At 36.4% G+C, this 18,008-nt stretch overlaps 1 protein-coding gene across 11 annotated transcripts in view; it reads left to right on the forward strand.

The window, feature by feature from the left end:
- Positions 1 to 18,008, forward strand: part of SOX5 (SRY-box transcription factor 5) — a 987,332-nt gene that overhangs the window by 945,708 nt on the left and 23,616 nt on the right. For all 11 annotated transcript variants that reach the window (XM_019654616.1, XM_019654621.1, XM_019654620.1 and 8 more), the window contains 2 exons: positions 2,613 to 2,790; positions 13,667 to 13,812. In XM_019654616.1, the coding sequence (XP_019510161.1) occupies positions 2,613 to 2,790; positions 13,667 to 13,812 (324 nt within the window). The remainder of the gene's footprint in view (positions 1 to 2,612; positions 2,791 to 13,666; positions 13,813 to 18,008) is intronic.

Genomic DNA, 18,008 nt, shown 5'->3' on the forward strand with positions numbered 1-18,008 from the left:
TTGAATAGAGGAGACCATTAAGAGTTGCAGTGGGTCTCCTGCTCTGCTAACTACTTTGGATGGTCATTTTTCAGTATGCGCATGTAATACTTCTTAGTGCTTAAAGCCGAGCCTGTGACATTTCACCCCATCAGCACCCCATCTGCATCATCTTCATGGACACCACCATTCCCCTGTGACACACACTCACACTCTATTTCCTCTGTGCTCATAAACCTCAGTTGCAGCTCTGCGAATCTAGCTCTTCGTCTCTCTCTCTTCCTGCACAGTCAAGTAAAACAGCCACCTTTAATTTCTCCAAGTATCCCCTCAAAACCTTTGCAAGCATTGTGATGCTGTCAAAGGAAGTTTTCAGGGTGTCATGACAAAAGCCAGTGGTTTTATACAAAAAGTAGTAAGCGGATACAACATTTGATGGGAGAAAAGTGCCTAAAATATTTACACCTGCATAATAAACAGTCAATGAAGCTCCTATCTGACAGGGTATTTTGGCTGAATAACAGGGAGAAAATCTGTATTCTAATCCTTATGGGCTCAGTGACTCACAGTACTATTTAGTTTATTATGCATATGCATGTTTTCATTTATTATTATGTATCATATAGTACATTTTAAAGATTGAGATAATTTACATAGTTTTAAGGTTACCTCCTTAGATTGAGGAAGTTTTCTTAAAAGATTTTGAAGCCTAAAAAAATGTAATTTTTTCATAATCTTCCTTTATATTATATAAGGCAGTGTCTCTCGAACATTAGTGTGCAGCAGAATCACCTGGAAATGCTTGTTAAAGTACAGGTTGCTGGAACCCACCTCCAGAGTTTCCAGAGTAGAGAATTTGCCTTTCTAACAAGTTCCCAGGTGGTGCTGATGGTACTAGCCCAAGGACCACCTTTTGAGAACTAGTCATCCATACTGAAGTATAGGGAAAAAGAGTTTTGGCCAACCATAGCATCATATAAAAGGATTATGGCTGACCAGCTCAACAAAATGTTCACATTGAAAGAGCTAGGAATGATTTTGCTATGTACTTTTTAAAACTCTAAAATAAACTTTTCAAAATTATATATTGAACCAGTCATGGAATTATCTTACTTAACTTCCTTCCAATTTATATGAATCCATATAAATTTGGTATAATGGTCATTATTTTATTATGCATCTAACATAATCCCAAATTGCCATTTGAATTAACTCATGGATTTTCAAATAACAGTTCTTTTCCCTGAATCAGAAAACAGAATTGAAAAAAAAATGTTAAAGAGTAATTTTCCCTAGCCTGTTCATGGGCTTCCTAAGTGCAGTTAATTGTGGCATCTACTAAGAGTAACCACTTTAAAAAATATAAAACTGAAACAGATATCATATTATACCATTTTATCATTTTTGTAAAGTGATTTGTTCCAATGGTTTTTGGTAAATATATACATATAATTTCATACACAGTAATTAACATTTCCGTGACCAAATCACATCACTTGATTCTAAATTATACTACTTTCAATAAGTTATCCTGCTACTACTGGTATATATTTTATGTGCTTAGCTTATGAAGATTAAACAGTAGCTAAGTGGAAATTATATTTTTATTATACAATTATGTCTATGTAGAATTGGACATAATATAAACAATAAAGTATAAACATGTCACAATATTGCAATTTTAGAGCACAGAAAAGGAATGACCTTTTCAATTTTCAATGAAAGAAAAGTGATATAATGTTATAATTACCTGATTTTTATATATTGTGTTAAAAATTTGAATGATGGTTGTATCTATAAATAGTATGTATGAAATTACAAAAGGGCTAATATAGATAGGTATAAAACAGAATGTAAATTATGTAAACTTTACCTATTCAAGCAAAGCACAACTGGAAATCATCATACATGCTGAACTGACCATATGCAATCTTTGCATCACCATGTAGTGCACTGTAAGGAAAATCTGGAAAACAAATCAGGATATAAAAAATGTAAAGAGTTTGGAACAGTGTTGCATATAAATAAATAGTACATATTAATCTAATGTTAATTAAGTTTATTTTCATTTCTAGATCAAATCTAAACTGTTTCTGTGACTCCTAAGGAAAGAAAAGTTATTTTCTAAGAAAGCAAGTTGTTTGTTGTTTTTTAATTTGGAGAGCGGTTCTGATCAGAGATACACAGCATTTACCTTCTCCATCACAGATATTCTAGGCATTCTAATTAAGCACCAGGGTACAAAAGATGCTTGGAATTCAACTATTATTCTTCAGAGGTTTGATAAAATGTATCTGCATCATCGTTTTATATGAACTGTGCATTTTCTCTCAATAAAAATGAATAATACAAATAGCTCTTTCAGAATATTTCTAACAGGTGCCATCAGTTATGTGCTTTCTGGATAGTTGAGTGCATGTGTACTGTATCTTATACAAAAGGTTTTTCATAATATGTAGTTGAAAATGACATTGTTGACAACTGACTAAACACTGTAATGTTCAGATTGAATGCTAAGATCACTGATTTGTAGAGTAATTTCATGAGAAATGATAGGCAATATGCCTATGTTTTTCTAGCTGTTTTTAATCAGCCTTTCCTTATCACAGCTCATGTTCTGATAATCATTGCAGGATGAAGTGGCACAGCCACTGAACCTATCAGCTAAACCCAAGACCTCTGATGGCAAATCACCCACATCACCCACCTCTCCCCACATGCCAGCTCTGAGAATAAACAGTGGGGCAGGCCCCCTCAAAGCCTCTGTCCCAGCAGCATTAGCGAGTCCTTCCGCCAGAGTTAGCACAATAGGTAAGTTCTTTTTCTTTTGTTCTTGCTAATTTTCTGTGTATGGCAATTGAATGAAATCATTCTTTTAATGGCAAATCACACATACCCTGTGCATGGCATTCCATAGGAGATTTCCAATTTGATGAACCTCATAGGTGTATTATAAACATGAACATGAAATGTATAACTGAAGTCCAAGTTATAATGTCCCCCTGAAAATCTAACTGACCTGGCCATTTGTTGATGTAACTTATGTTATAAAGTTTATAAAAAAAAGAAGCCTAAATGACGAATCACAGAGAGTGGTGGTTCCGGAATATGGTTGTTAGGTGACTTGCCTTTTCCATCACTGAAATTTATTTCCATTTTTTGTGATGTGTACAAGGTATACATAATAATAAATACATTCTGCCTAACCAGCAGTCAATCATTAGGACGTGAAGTTTGTCCAGTTCCATACTGCTTGAGATTTCCTAGAACACACCGAAGGATTCTATAAAGTGGGTAGCTTCATTCTTCCATAATTGTCATTTCAGTAGCGTAAGCAAATGTTAGAAAATGCTTTTAAGCTATTTTTTAAAAAAATTCAATAATTTGTATTTTCGTAACACATAGATTAGGCTGTAGATACTTACTTCGGCCCACATTTATAGATATGTTTATTATTTTCATACAGTTATGAGGTGGTTAGTCCAGGAACTCAAGGTTTAGCTGGGGGGGAAAGTCATCTATTTTATAGCAAAAGTCCGCTACAGTAAGTGCTATTTCAGTGTACAGATACAGTCTTATAATCAAAAGTAGGAGAGTGTTGCATACTATTTTGGAAGGATCTAGGAAGGCCAAGTTGGAGATAATGTAATCCAAATGGAGACTTGAAGCAGAGATACATTCTTAGACATTGTAGTCTGTAAGAGAAAACCCTAAGTAAACTATCATATTTGTCTAGCGTATAAAATGAGTGTGCAGTAGAAAGTGACCAGAGCTAAAATTGAAAGGGGCAGGTGGAATCTGATTGAATGGTATCCTAAGAAATTTTTACTTTTTCTCCAGACAGCAATCTGATCAGAACTTTAAGAGTATTGGCAGCAGAAAGAGTGGAATCAGGGAAACTATTGGTTTAGTGGCGGACAAGAGTGAGTTACATGAAATAGAAATAGGAATGACAAGCAAGGAGATAATAGATTGAAGAGAGATTATTAAAGAAGAATTGACAGAACTTATCCACAATAGAATGTACCTGGTGAGGTTCAAGTTGGAGGCAGAAGAGTCTAGGATTTTGAATTTATCAAATACAAAGGATAGTGCCTCAACTGTGAAACAGAAGACCAGAGTGGAAGCAGGTTTGGGAAAAGATATAAATATAAACATTTAATAAAAGTTGAATTTAAAACACAAGGAGACATTTAGGAAGCGATGTTCAGGAGGAAATTGTAGATGTAAATCTGATATTCAAAAAGGGTGCTAGAATCTTAGACATGAAAATGATTCCTTATGGAGGTTGCTGAAAACATCAGAGTAAATAAGTTCACCAAAAAAGAGTGCGTATGGTAAGGAAAGAAGTGGGATAAAGAATCATGAATGTTACCTACTATATTAGTTATCTATTGCTGCATAGCAAATTAACCCAAAACTCAGCAGGGTAAAACAACCAACATTTATTATCTCATGGTTTCTAAGTGTCAGGAATCGGGAGCAGCTTAGCTGGGGCATTCTGACATAGTCTCTCTTATGGTTGCAATCAAGATGGTAGCCAGGACTATGGGACGTTACTGGGAATGGATGACCCTTTTGCAAAATAACTCACTCATATGGCGGGAGACCTCCGTTCTTTGCCACATGGGTCTTCCCTTAGAGCCGCTCATAGCATGGCAGCTAACTTTTCCCAGAGTTGAGTGATCATGAGGGAGACCAAAAAGAAGCCAGTGCCTTTTATGACCTGTCCTCCAATGTCACACACAGTTCTGCTTTTTTCTTTTTGTTATAATCGCAAAGTCTAGCCCAACTCAAGAGAAGGAGAATTAGCTTCCATGTCTGAAGAGAGGAATATCAAAGTATTTTTGGACATATTTTAAAAAAACATCACATTTTTTTTAGGGGGGAAACAAAAAGTCAGCGAGTGCCTTTTAGAATCAGAATGAAGACAGGACAGTGTTATGCTAGCCTAAGGTAAAACATAGTTCAAAAAGGATGGGTTATTTAATGGTGTCACATTCTGCAGAAAAGTTAAGGAACATGAAGAAGAAAAGCATTAAGATTTGCTGGAGGTCATGGATAGGTAGATCGGACAGAGAAATTTTAGTAAAGGGCTTAGCAGAATTCCAATTACAGAGATTTGAAGAACATGAGGAAAGCAAGTGCAGTTAATATATCGACCAATCTCTTTCTGAGCTTGATGTTGAGAAGTAACCTTGAGAAGGCTGACTAGAGACAAGTTTTAGAGTAGAAAAATCATATAATACATATTTTCAAAAAATAGTTGGAGAAATATGTAGATATAAGATACATGGATGATGATTGAGCAAGGAGAAGAGATGAGAGAAGATTAACTTTGGAAAGGAGAAAAGCCCCCCCTTTTTTTTTCTGAGATGGAAGGAAATGAAAAAAAGTACAGTTACGGAGAAATGGTGGGATGGACAGAAAAAAAGCTACAGGAATGTATTTAAAATGCTTCCATCTGCACAGGGTAGAATTCCAGATTTTTTTTGTCAAGAGGAAGTCAGCCTGGGGTATTGGGACAGCAGTGAGAAGAGAATGAAAACTTACATTTTGAGAAGTTTGAAAAGGTTTGGAGTACACGTGTGTTTTTTATCATTATTCACCAGCACTCTATTGCGGTCTAACTCTCAGTTACTCAGCTCAACATTCTAAATGGAACCAAGATAAGACCTGCTTTCATGTCCTAAGTATGTGAAAGAAAAAATATTTTATTTGGCAAGAATGATTCATTTCCTTAATAGACAAGAAGGCCCATAAATATCACAATGTTGGTATATGAGCTACTTTAGTAATGTCATTCAGACTAGAATATTAAACTAATGGAATAACTAATGTGTTTGCATTTTTATCATATGATGATTTTTTACTTCAGCATTCCAAGGATGAAGTATGACAAAATATTTTAGAAAGGCAAGAATGTATTTAATGACATTTATCATTTGACTTTCTCTTATTTTTTTTCTCTGAAAAGTCTCTTCACCACATATACATCCCTCATATTTTCCAAGGATTTGAGGCCACCACAATTTACTTTTCTCTTTTCAGCAAGTGCAGATGTTGAAAGCTGAAACTGTAATGAGTAATAATGTAGTGGGATAAAAGCTGTGAGCATTAATGGTGTTGTAAAGGTCACCCCGAAAGAAGAATTAATGTGTTATGCCATTAATAAAGCTTGGAAAACTATGAACCAAAAGATAACTTAAGATATTGTTAGTGACATGGGGCTCTTTGCTATATATCTGTCAGCTATAAATATAGAAAGTGAGTTTTTGAGGTTGGGGACCAATATTTCAGCATATTCTATAAGAATGCTTTTGAATGGTACGCAAATGATAGCCAGCTCCAAAGAAAGGGAATCCTTAAAAGGCATGAATAGTTCAGAAGAACGATGGATAATTTTAGAATCTTTTCACTAGATGTTATTTTTCCTTTATTGGCCTTTTTCACTTATGTGGTACATATGTACAACACTTTTAACTTTTTTCAAAGCATTTTTAATCTGTGTTCTCACTGCAGCTAATTTTAGAATTATAGACCCTTAACTAGATGGAGCAGATATCCATATCATCTAGATAGAAATTATTTTACAGATAAGGAACCAAGGCCTAGAGGCTAAGTGCTTACCAAGGATTCTGAATAAGTTTCCATCACAGTATAGACAGTTCTATGATTCTATTTTTATTCCTCTGATTTAATTTCAAGGAAACATATGTATGTAAAGATCTAGTAATTTGCCCAAACTCACCGCCAGTGGAGGTTGAAGCTTTACAATCATAGTCTCTGGGTTGACATGCTTTTTTTTCAGTTATTGCCTGTTGGTAGCCTCTCTGCATTAGATGTTTTACTCAGTCATTTATTTAACCTTTCACTCATTCATCAAATAAATGGGTATTAAACATCTTCTCTATGCCATACATTTTGCTAAATCAGGAGGACAAGCAGGCAGAAGTGTTGGACTGAGGCTTTAAATGCCTACAGTCTTTGTTCTATCATGTCTTTGAAAAATATTGGAACATATTCTTACCCTTCATTCCTCAGGTATTAACACGTGATAAGTAAAACTTTACCTGAACAAATGTAGCAGACACCCAGAGACTCAATAAAATGAAGGGAAATATTTTCAAGCCCATTAATTTGGTACTTTATTTCTACAACTTACTAATTTAAAATATGATTACATGAAGGAAGATATTACCTTGAATACATTTACATTTTTAATGAGAAAGACTTCTGTGAGGGTAAGTTATTGAACAAGAATATTGTAATAGTTTCACAGAAAGCCTTTCATTGGATTATCAGGAAGTTAGGGGTATTAGTCGACATCTGGCAATTAACATTTGCATTGCACTTTGCAATTTACAGATTGCTTTCACATTTATTATTTAATTAATCCTTCTGAGGCTTCACAGAGGAAGAAATGGCTACATATCAGGGTGCCAAAAATTTGATGATGATGTGACCTGAAAATAGGAAAAAAGTTAGTGTTTGTTGAAAATAACTTGAAACACCTCTGCTATAAGATTTATAGCTGAAAAGTCTTATGTAAAATAAATATGTACTAAATAAGTATTTGTGTTGCCCTGATAGCATCTGTGAAGTCCATGAATTTTAATAAATCTGTGTCATATGGTACAGGCTTCCATTGATATGATGACATGGAAATATCAATGGATTTGGAATTATAAAAAGGTTGATACTTTCAACTTAGAAATATGCATTTATACCTTCAACAGACCCTGCCATGGACCAGAGGAATAAAAGATTGAAAGAAAAAAAGAATGGCTTCAAGTAGTTGACAGACTGGTGTGAAAGGCAAACTTAGAAAAATGAAAGACAGTGTGACAGTTGAGGCATTTATAACGTTTTGAAGGAGCATATAAATGGGAAGCTCTAATGTTGCCAAGGAGCATGTCTGGGGTATGTCAGGGAAGTCCTTACAGAAGGGGCGACATTTGAATAAATTCCCAAACACGCCAGAGAGAGAGAGAGTATTTCAGTGAAAGGGAAAAGCTTGGGAGATGGAGGTGAGGAGGGAGGAGAAAGACATGTCCGTGCAACGAGAACCAGTCCTGTGCAGCTTTAACACACAGCTCCTCAGCCCAGCAGGATGCGACATGGGAAGGAAAAGCAGAGTTGATATCGTGAAGAGACTTTCAGGCCATTTGAAAGTGTTTGGAATTTGTTCCAGAATGACGTTTTGGGAGAACATTAAAGAGTTTCTTGTTCCAGTTTATATTTGGGAAAGTCTGCATACTGTTAGTTCTTGAAGATTCACGAGGCCCATGAACAGATTCAAGATTTTGAGAATTTGTGCAGTGAAAAAACTTTTTAACTTTAAATTAGCATATCCCACACTTACTTGAACATGGAACTTTGCTTCACAGAATATTACAGATCATCATCTTATGGAATGTTCCTTTAAGCGTTAGCATACCAATAGATGGCTTTTTAGTCAAGTAAAGTGACACGACCCAAATTCTTTATTTTGGAATATTTTGGACTGCTTTATCTGGAAGCAGAGTAGAATATGGATTCAAAGAGTATAAGCCTAAGGATAACAAAACCAGTTAGGAGGTTAAGGCATTAACTTAAGTGAGATATGAGACGGCTTTGGCAAAAGCAGGGACCGTGGGGATGGAGAAGAAGCATATTTGAAAGCTGAGGAGGAAGCAAAGCCGACAGGGCTTAGTCGCCTTTTGTATGTCTGCATTAAAGGAGATATCTTAGATGACTCCCAAGTGACTGGATGTACAACTAGAAAGGAATATGAATACAGGAAGAACAGATTGGGGCACTGGGAAAATGATGAATTCTAGACATGCTGCATTTCAGGTACTCATGAGACATCTAAGTAGAGAAGCTTAGGAGACAGGTATATGTATCTGGGAATCAGGAAGGATTTGAAGCAGACAGTAGATATTTTATCGTACTAAGAGTCGCCCCTTGATTCTGAGGAGAACATTTAAGACCGATTTGTGGTATATTGGATACTAAGGCCACTGCTTCAAATGATCATAACTTGGGTGGCTTAAAACAAACGTATTCTATCACCATGTAGAAGCTAGAAACCCAGAGTCAAGGTGTCAGCAAGGACTAGTTCCGTCTGGAGTCTCCAAGGGAGAATCTGTTCCATGCCTCTTGCCTGGCTCCTAGTGACTGCTGGCACTCCTCGGTGTTCTTTGGTTCATAGATGTGTAAGCCTAATAATCTGTGCCTCCATAGTCATGTGGCCTTCTTCCCAGGCTCTGTACGCCAAATCTTTCCCTCCTTTCTCTTCTAAGGACACTGACCATTGGATTTAAGGCCCACCCTAAGTCCAGGGTGATCTCATTTCAGGGTCCTAAATTTAATTACACCTGCAAGGACTATACTTCCAAATACAGTCACATTCACAGATAATAGGGGTTGGATAGGACATGCACATATCTTTTTGAGAGATAAAATTCAACCCAGACAAGTAGTTTTCTGTTTTTCCTTCGACCTTTTGACAGCTTCTTTCACGGAGGAGCAGGCATTACTCACTCTTTCTGTTTAGGTGTTATCCCCTTTAAGAATAGACTTTCCAGTTTGTCCGTTTTTTCTTCCCCTGAAAATATATAAAAGGGGCCTTTTTTTAATTTTGAGAAATTGGGTGGTAATGGTTAAGAAGAAACACTGAGGCATGAGAAATCAATTTATGGTCAATTTAACAAGGTTACAGATCTCACAAATGTGTTATCTTAATGATTCCTAGCCGGCATTTCACAAATCTCATCTGAGAGGCTGACTGGAGCCATATTGGCCTTTGCCCTCTCATTTACCTCCTAAGATTGAGGCTCACCAAACCTTTCCTAAACACATGCTGCCTTCCAATCCTGCCTTGAGATGCAATTGCTGCCTCAATATAGAATGAAAGAAGAATAAAATGCATCAAGTGATCATGTGGGGCCTTTGTGAACTCTCATGGGGTGACTTCCATTTAATTGAACCTCTCTACCAGCAAGAAATGATATCCCCTCATAGACTGTATCATAATGGTTAAAGTCATGCAACAAGACTGCTGAGGGTAAGCATATAGGTCAAATAAAAAAAGAAAGGAATTTTTTTTTTCTGTCTCCTCGGGTACCAAGTGTTATCTAACCTTCGTGTATGTTACTTAATTCTTCCATTGACCTTCCATTGATTTTGCAGTTGAAAAAACTGGAAATTCAGTGAGATAAAAGTGTTATAATTTGTCAAATATCACACTTTGCAAGAAGCAGCAACCCAGATCTATCTGAAGCTAATGCCCACATTTTATCTGTTTCCCTGTGCTATTTTGCAAGTGAACTGACAGTTACTGAATAACCATCAGGGACCACTAGTTATACTAAGAAACTAGATTAACTCATTTAATCTTCACAGCATTTATGTTACCTAGTGAGTGTTATCTGCATTTAACCAATGATACCATTGAGACTTAGAAAAGTAAAACAACTTGTGTAATTCACATAGCTAGAAGTGGCAAACCTAGGATTTTAGTTCAGACTTGTCCAGCTCTAAAACACATACTTCTCCTGAGGACTGAAACTTTCGACGAAAATCTAAAGAGTAGGTGAAGAGAGAATCCCAGGAAATGATATGAACATGGAGGAGTCAGAGATGCTATTATGTGAAACAAGGAAGGAAGGAGTTTCAATAATGAAGAGATCATCAGTGCCTCCATTCTGCAAGGAATGGGAAATGTCCCTTGGATTTGGCAATTAAAAGAGCGAGGGAAGCAGAAACAAGATTGCAGCAGCAATGGGAGAGCAAGGAAGGAATTGGAGAGTATGATATGAACCTTTGAGAAGCTTGGTTTAGAATGTAAATAGAGAGGCAGGATTGGAAAGAGGGAGCAACACAAAGTAGAGAGAGAGACTTGATCTGCTTGTTTTAGGAGGAGAGCCTTAAGTACTTACAAGTTGAGGTGGTGGAGATGGTAGAAAATACCAGATAGATGACATAAATGTGAGAGAGTATAACTGATGGTGATGTATAGAAATCTAGAATACGAGCTTAAAGGATTTGCCTTGAATGAAATGAGAGGAACCGTTTTCATGGAACGAGAAGGAGGCAATGGGCATAAATGGAGATAGATCTGAAGGTAGCAGGGATAGGAGCGTGGCAGCCGGAAGAGGAAAGTTCAGCCTGACGGATCTTTCCAAGATCAGAGGGGAGACCATTTGCCAAGGGAGAGGGAGTCAGCAAGATTTGGGAATTTGGTGACCACGATAAGAACAAAATCTGAAGAACCAACAAACAATCTGATTGAGAGTCAGCTCTTTAATATATAAATGGCTTTTATGGTTTGACACAGCAGATACAAATGTTAAAATTTCATAACCTATTTTAATAAAACTCAAGAGTCTCCAAAAGCAAGAATGTTTGTTTTAAAGTGAACGCCTATGTCCACTTATACATGAACCCACCCCTCAAATTAGAAATAGCCATTACAGAACACATGTCTACCTCCGTCATTTACCCCCATCATAATCTGCAGCTCCTTTGTAACTCTATTAATCATTTTCCCTTCACAAGGTTACCTAGGCAGCACCTAAAAAGCATAAAGAACTTATAATTTTGTTCAGTACCATGTGCCAAACCATTTCACATGTATTTGTGCTTTGGAGACGCTACAACAAAAATGCACGATGCCAGGTTGTACCTAAACGGGTTGGAGGATAGGAACATCAGGTAGACGCTCTTTGGATCTCACTATATGAACATTTCCCAAGACCATCACTGTCATATAAAAGCTATATTTCTTTCTAGAGTCGTGGTGCTCATGAAGACAATAGTTCAAAAATAATATATTACGAAGCTTGTTCAAGTCAGGATGTTGAAGATACTAGAAGGTTAAGGACATCCATCTTTTATAGTAAATGTTAACCCCAAAGGTCTGACCCAGGTCTAAAGAGTCGTTTCTGATTTGTAGTTTATTTGAAATGAGCATAGATGTTTTGTTCTTCGAATAAGTTCCAAAGAATTTACGTCTAAAAAGCAAAATACACAGTAGCTCTCAAGGCTGCCCTTTCTGTTGCCTGCGCTGGAACTGCTCTTTCTGCCTGAAGGAGATGAGAGGACAAGGTCTAGCCTGTGCACAGTGCGTGGGGGAGAGGCACGGATCATTTAGAAACCTGCCAGCACTGAAGCACTGTACTAATCTCCCATCAGCTCCTTCAATAGAAATGTTTAAGAAGCAAGAACGTAGTCTATGTTTTTTGGCAATGAGCAGATCAGATAGAAGTCTCTAGCAATACAACGAGGATGTGTAATCTGACATGATTAGACAAGGCTCTTTAGTACCAGAACATTCATAATTGAGACAAAGAAAGAGTATTAATAACACTTTCCTAACACGGCAGTTAGCCATTTTATATTTCCTTTCTTTAATCTTAGTGTTTTTCAACAAATCATGGGATTTAATAGCGTGTTTTGGCAGATTAGAGGATTTATGGCCCAGATGTTTTTTGTTCTAAAAATGGATTAGGGTGTAAAGTTTGCTGGAATCCATGGAACATGTTGAGGCAAGCCGGTCATTTTATGTGTGATTAGTGCCTGCCTTCTGTCTCACAGTCCCTCCATCTGTCACAATTCACCAATGGATCTGGTTAGATTTAGCCTCATGTCACAAACAAGTCCCTTTTCTGGGCAATTTCATATTATACATTCAGTTTATGCCATTTTATGCCCTAGTTAAAAGATAGGGAGAGCGAAAGATGAGATACTAGCTTTCCTTTCAATATTTGCAAAACAATCTCTTCTCATTGATATTTGACCCTAAAATCATGCAGATTATCATTATAATGTGCATCAAATACATAAATGGCCAGTGTTAAATTAACATTAAGTTATAATTAGTTTTGCTCCTTACACCTGTTATTCTTTAAAAGAAATATTTCAACTTTTTTTTTTTTTCTCTTTTAACTAACTCTGGATTGTGGAGCTGCAGACATAAGCTGGTCATTTGACCATCTTATTAAGAGTGTGAATTAAGTGTGACTATAGTTACCGTAGCCACAATTTTTCTTATCCAACAATTACAGGTCCTTGGTTACATTCTGTGCTTGAATTTAGCATCTTAACTATTGCAAGTTTTTATCCATAGCCAACCACTGCCACCTGTGGTTTATTTTACCGTGATTTGGGGGAAATGTGCTTCTTTCAGTCAGTGAATAATGATGTATTCTTTCTGTAAATAACAAACTTAATAGTGCTATACATAAACTCTAAATCGGCCTTTCTGATTCCATGAGTGTCAATAATTATAGTGATAATTATCAATATTCATACCCTATGGTAACATTCAAATAACCATTCCATTAAAAAAAAATCAAAGATAGGTTTTATTTTCGCACTACAAAATATTCAGATAAAAAAGTTTATTTAAAAATTATACTTTAAACTTCTTTCCAAACATCTGGAAACAACTATATTTCACTTAAATATTATGTTTTTTTTACTACAGATGTTTGACACCATATTTATGTATGACTGTATGAATCAATCATCATCAATTACCTATTCACTCATTCCTTCATTCCTTTAGGCAAATTCCATTGAGAAATCATTATATGCCAGACACTATCCATTACCCCAAAAGAAATGAGATTTTTATGGTTAAAGGTTAACCTATCGATGCCTTTGTACAAAACACATCCTTTGTCTGTCACATCTCCAGGTTATTTAAATGACCATGATGCTGTCACCAAGGCAATCCAAGAAGCTCGGCAGATGAAGGAGCAACTTCGGCGGGAACAACAGGTGCTTGATGGGAAGGTAGCTGTTGTGAACAGTCTAGGTCTTAATAATTGCCGGACAGAAAAGGTTAGTTCATAAAATAGCTGACTTTCCAAAAATATTTAAATTGCCTGCATGCTTTTCTTCTTTATGATCTTTTCATCCTCTCACCATCTCAGAATTATGATTTTTCCCTCCCTTTTTCCTTCTGTCAATACAGAAATCTCCATACTCACCCTAATCAAAACCTACCAAAAATAGGGTTATAATTCTCTTGTATATCCTACTGACAATTAATAGCTCATTTTCTGCCATCAGTTTGTATTGACATAAAATGGCATTTGAGATATCTGAGTCTGAGGGAAAGTTTTGCTTTACAAAGATGCTTAACTTGTATTTGGGGATGAACTGGATTTGAAAATGCGGGATCTTCTTTAATCAGCATAAGCTTGGATGATACCCGTGCGCATAGTCTAAAGATCTAGGATCCTGAGCGCATCATATGTTCCTAATGCAAAGCACTGTCAAGCTTTAGGCAACTGCACAATCAGAGAATTTGACTTCATTATAAAACAAAATGTGCTTTTTAAAACTTGGACATTGTTATTGTACCTACGCCCAGTGAAATTTCTGAATTTATTTGAGATCTAATAATTTTAAACTCTTTGGTCTAAACTAGATTCTATTTTATTCAGAAAAGTATTATAAGGTATTATCGAATGCTCAGAGTGATGTACTTCTTTTGGTCATTTTTGATATGTTTGAATTGAAGTTTTTAAGTGCTATCAAATCCCCTTTAAACCATCCTAGAGTTACGAGTCAATAGATATGATGACAGAAAAAAATGATTGGCTACTTAGCAATAACTTGATAGTTAATCATCATGGGAAACTTATGAGTCCAACAGTATTGTATAGGATAAGCCAGTTGCTTATTTGGATAGCTTTCTGGTTCCCCAGGTTTTATATGGAATTTGATGTATAATCTCTAAGAAGCTGGCAATATGCACAGTGAAGGTGAAATGTATGCGTGATCCTGTCACAACTGTTCTTTTTCTGTGGTCCAAACATGGGCCAAAATGTTGGAGACACGACTTCCATTCTATTCTGTTTCTGGAGCGGAGAGTAGAACATGGGTCAGTATGACTCACAGTCCCACAACATGAGAGGAGCAAAACTGGTGCGGTGAGAAAGGCACACAATTTTTCTAGCTAAGAACCAGAAGGGAAGGGGAAAAGCAAAGTGACAGCTCTAAGAAGGAATGATAGCAAGCATAAAGGAATTCATATTCAAATATTTAAACATTCTTGAAAAGATGCTTAAACAGAAATTCCTTTTCTCTGCTCCCCATGTAGAAATGAGTTTAACACTCAGCCAGATGCTAATGCAAAGTGACTCGAGCTATTCCTCGCAAGCATAGCTAAATTGCCATTATTTGTTAAGCGCATTGACTTCAGCTGTGGATACAGCAGTTGGTTGCATTCAGCAAGCATCTGCACCCTTTTTTTTTTTTTTTTGTTATAATCCTCCGAAGCAGAGACAACTCTACCTATCTCCCCCTCTCTCCTCCTCTGGGGCTGGCTGGGGATTGTCAAGTGACAACCGACCAAATCCTTTTGGACAGGAAGCCTTCATCCTAAATTCTATATACTCACAAAACAGGCCTTGTGGTTGGATCAGGGAGCCCATTAAAAGCACTTTGATGGTATGGAAATTCATCTTCATGAAGCTCCTAGGCCCCTAAGCAGCATGCTGTTTAGCTGTGGTTACAGATCAGTCATTCACGTCGGAGGGCAATAATTGTGCTGACGGCTTGTAAGGCAATGGAAGTACATAAAATAATCCTGAGCCTTCCACCCTGGCACTGTGAGTTAATCTTCTCTAATACAGATCAGCTGTTGTTCTAACACATGACTTTCTGCCGGCTCCAGTGACTCTGCTCAGCTTTTTTATTAAGTAACAGGACTGGAACCATATGCATTCACTTTAGTCCATAGTTGTCCATTGTTAGGGGACCTTATTTTCACTTCTTATTCCACCTCCACTATCATACTTCATTGTAGTTCTCTGATTAGCACCTCCTATTTGAGGTGTTTGAGTTGCCTCTGTTGAAAGCCACTGCTTTCAATTTTCCTTTCTTTTTTGTATAATTATAACTTTTTTAAACACTTACTTTTGAAATAACACCTGCCAAAATCTACTGGCCAATTAAGATGTCTTCATTCTCAAGAAGGTTATGGTTCTCGAATCTCATCACCATGCACTTTGAATGCCGTTGAGTTACGTCTTCAATTAAAGTCTTATATTTTTATGGGTTTTTAAGTGAAAATCTTAAAATATGAAGGTGAAACAGTTCCATTACTGTAATACTATGGCAAACTCTTATAATGTGTAGGTAAACCTTTTCAGCAGAAGGATCCAAATTACTTTATCCCATATGTTACCCTTGATACGTGAGAGTGAAATTGAGATTATTAAATCTCTCTTAGAAGCAGACATTATTGTGGTTGTCTTTTCCTGTTGAACTAGGCTGGGTGTCATTTCTACAGTATAAATGATTGATCTATGTCTGTGCAACTCATAGAAATGAGATAATGTCAAACATATCTTTTACTTAGTAATTATTCAACATCAGTACCTACTGTGTATTAGGGACAGTACTGTGTACTTGAGGTACTGTATTGAATGAGAAAATATGTCCTCACCTTTATAATGTTTACAGTTTAGATCACATTTTTATTTTGACTGATAATCATGGCATATTTATGTGTGCGAGCCTACCTCTAGGAACTGAATAAAGACCCCATATTGCTTAAGTATATCAGATTGGTTACATACCTGAGTTGACAAAGGTGGATACTTGTTATTCCACATGAAGTGACATTACTATACAGATTGTGTTATTTTCCTAATACCTGCCTTTTTAATAGATTTAATTTTTATAATCACTCCACTTTACCCATGGCCAAAGAATAGGTAGATCAGTAGTTGGTTTGACATTTGCTTCATAGTTCTTCATGAAAGACAGAACATATGATAACTTTCTCTGATAGTTTAATCTTCCCATATCATTTGAATCACAAAAGAATGATATTTTTCTCTCTAAAACAATACTCCCAACTTTGTAAACTCAGAAAGTACAAGAAGTACATGGAATAGGTGTCCTAAAGAAGAGAAAAGATGGAAAGGAGCTGGGAGAAAAGAAAGGGGAAACAAAAGAAATTCAGCCTAGTACTTTCCATCCGTCTAAAAGGTGGTAGCATAACCTGAAATCCAGGTAATTGGAATCCTGGAGTGGAGATCTGTTTTCTTGAGAACACACCTTATACACATTAACTTTTTGTCCCAACTAGATGGTCTGAATTCTGAAAAGCTGTAATTGGATAGTGAAAACAATTAGAGGTGTGAAGAAAGGGATGAATGTTTTCTAGTAATATGTACCAAAACACGTAATGAAAGTCATTTTTACTGAAACACATTTTAATTGAAGACTTCTAAAAGATTTTTCACTTCTTAACTTTTCTTGGAAGTGTTTCAGCCAACCCAAGAATTGTGTATGTCAGGTTTCTTGGAAACTCTGGGATACAGTGTTATTTATAATTGTCATCTCTGGTTAATTATAGCCTGATTGTATATTCTCATAATGTTATCTTTTACCACACAGCTCTGTTACAGATTAGTGTTATGGATGAATAATAGGAAGAATCAGAAAGAAGACCCTCATATATTTGTTTTGTAAAAAATACCCGCTTTGCTCCATTAACACCGAAATGGTAGTTTTGACCATACAATCAACTATACTCAGGTTCTGATCTTGTATTTGAAGGTATCTATACCTAATCGGATATCCCAACAGACAGTATTAATGTAATAGAGACCTAATGCTCTGAACTGAAATAAGGAGTAGACTAGAATTTTCCTGCCCTTTTCTCTTACTCCCAGTGTTGTTATTCTAGAAGGATGATACCTGTGTTGTAGTATCTGTTAGAAATGTATTTCATTACAATATCAGGAAATCTAAATACAGTAGCTCCAACAAGGAGTACATTTTAGCATATAATGAAGTTAAGGCTGAGTAGAAGGTTGGTGACATTAGGTCATACGCTCCATGATGTCAGGGTTGAAGTCTCTGTGAGTCTGTTGGTTTTCCCCTTAGGGTCACAAAATATTGCTGACCTGCAAATATCCCATGAAGGCAGGCAATCTCAGGAAGGGGAATTTGTTTTCTCTTTGCTAAGTTCAGCCTTCATTCACATAGGGAGTTTTTCTTTTTTTTTTTTTTTT

This window comes from Hipposideros armiger, unplaced genomic scaffold (assembly GCF_001890085.2).
Source record: "Hipposideros armiger isolate ML-2016 unplaced genomic scaffold, ASM189008v1 scaffold_227, whole genome shotgun sequence".
NCBI lineage: Eukaryota > Metazoa > Chordata > Mammalia > Chiroptera > Hipposideridae > Hipposideros > Hipposideros armiger.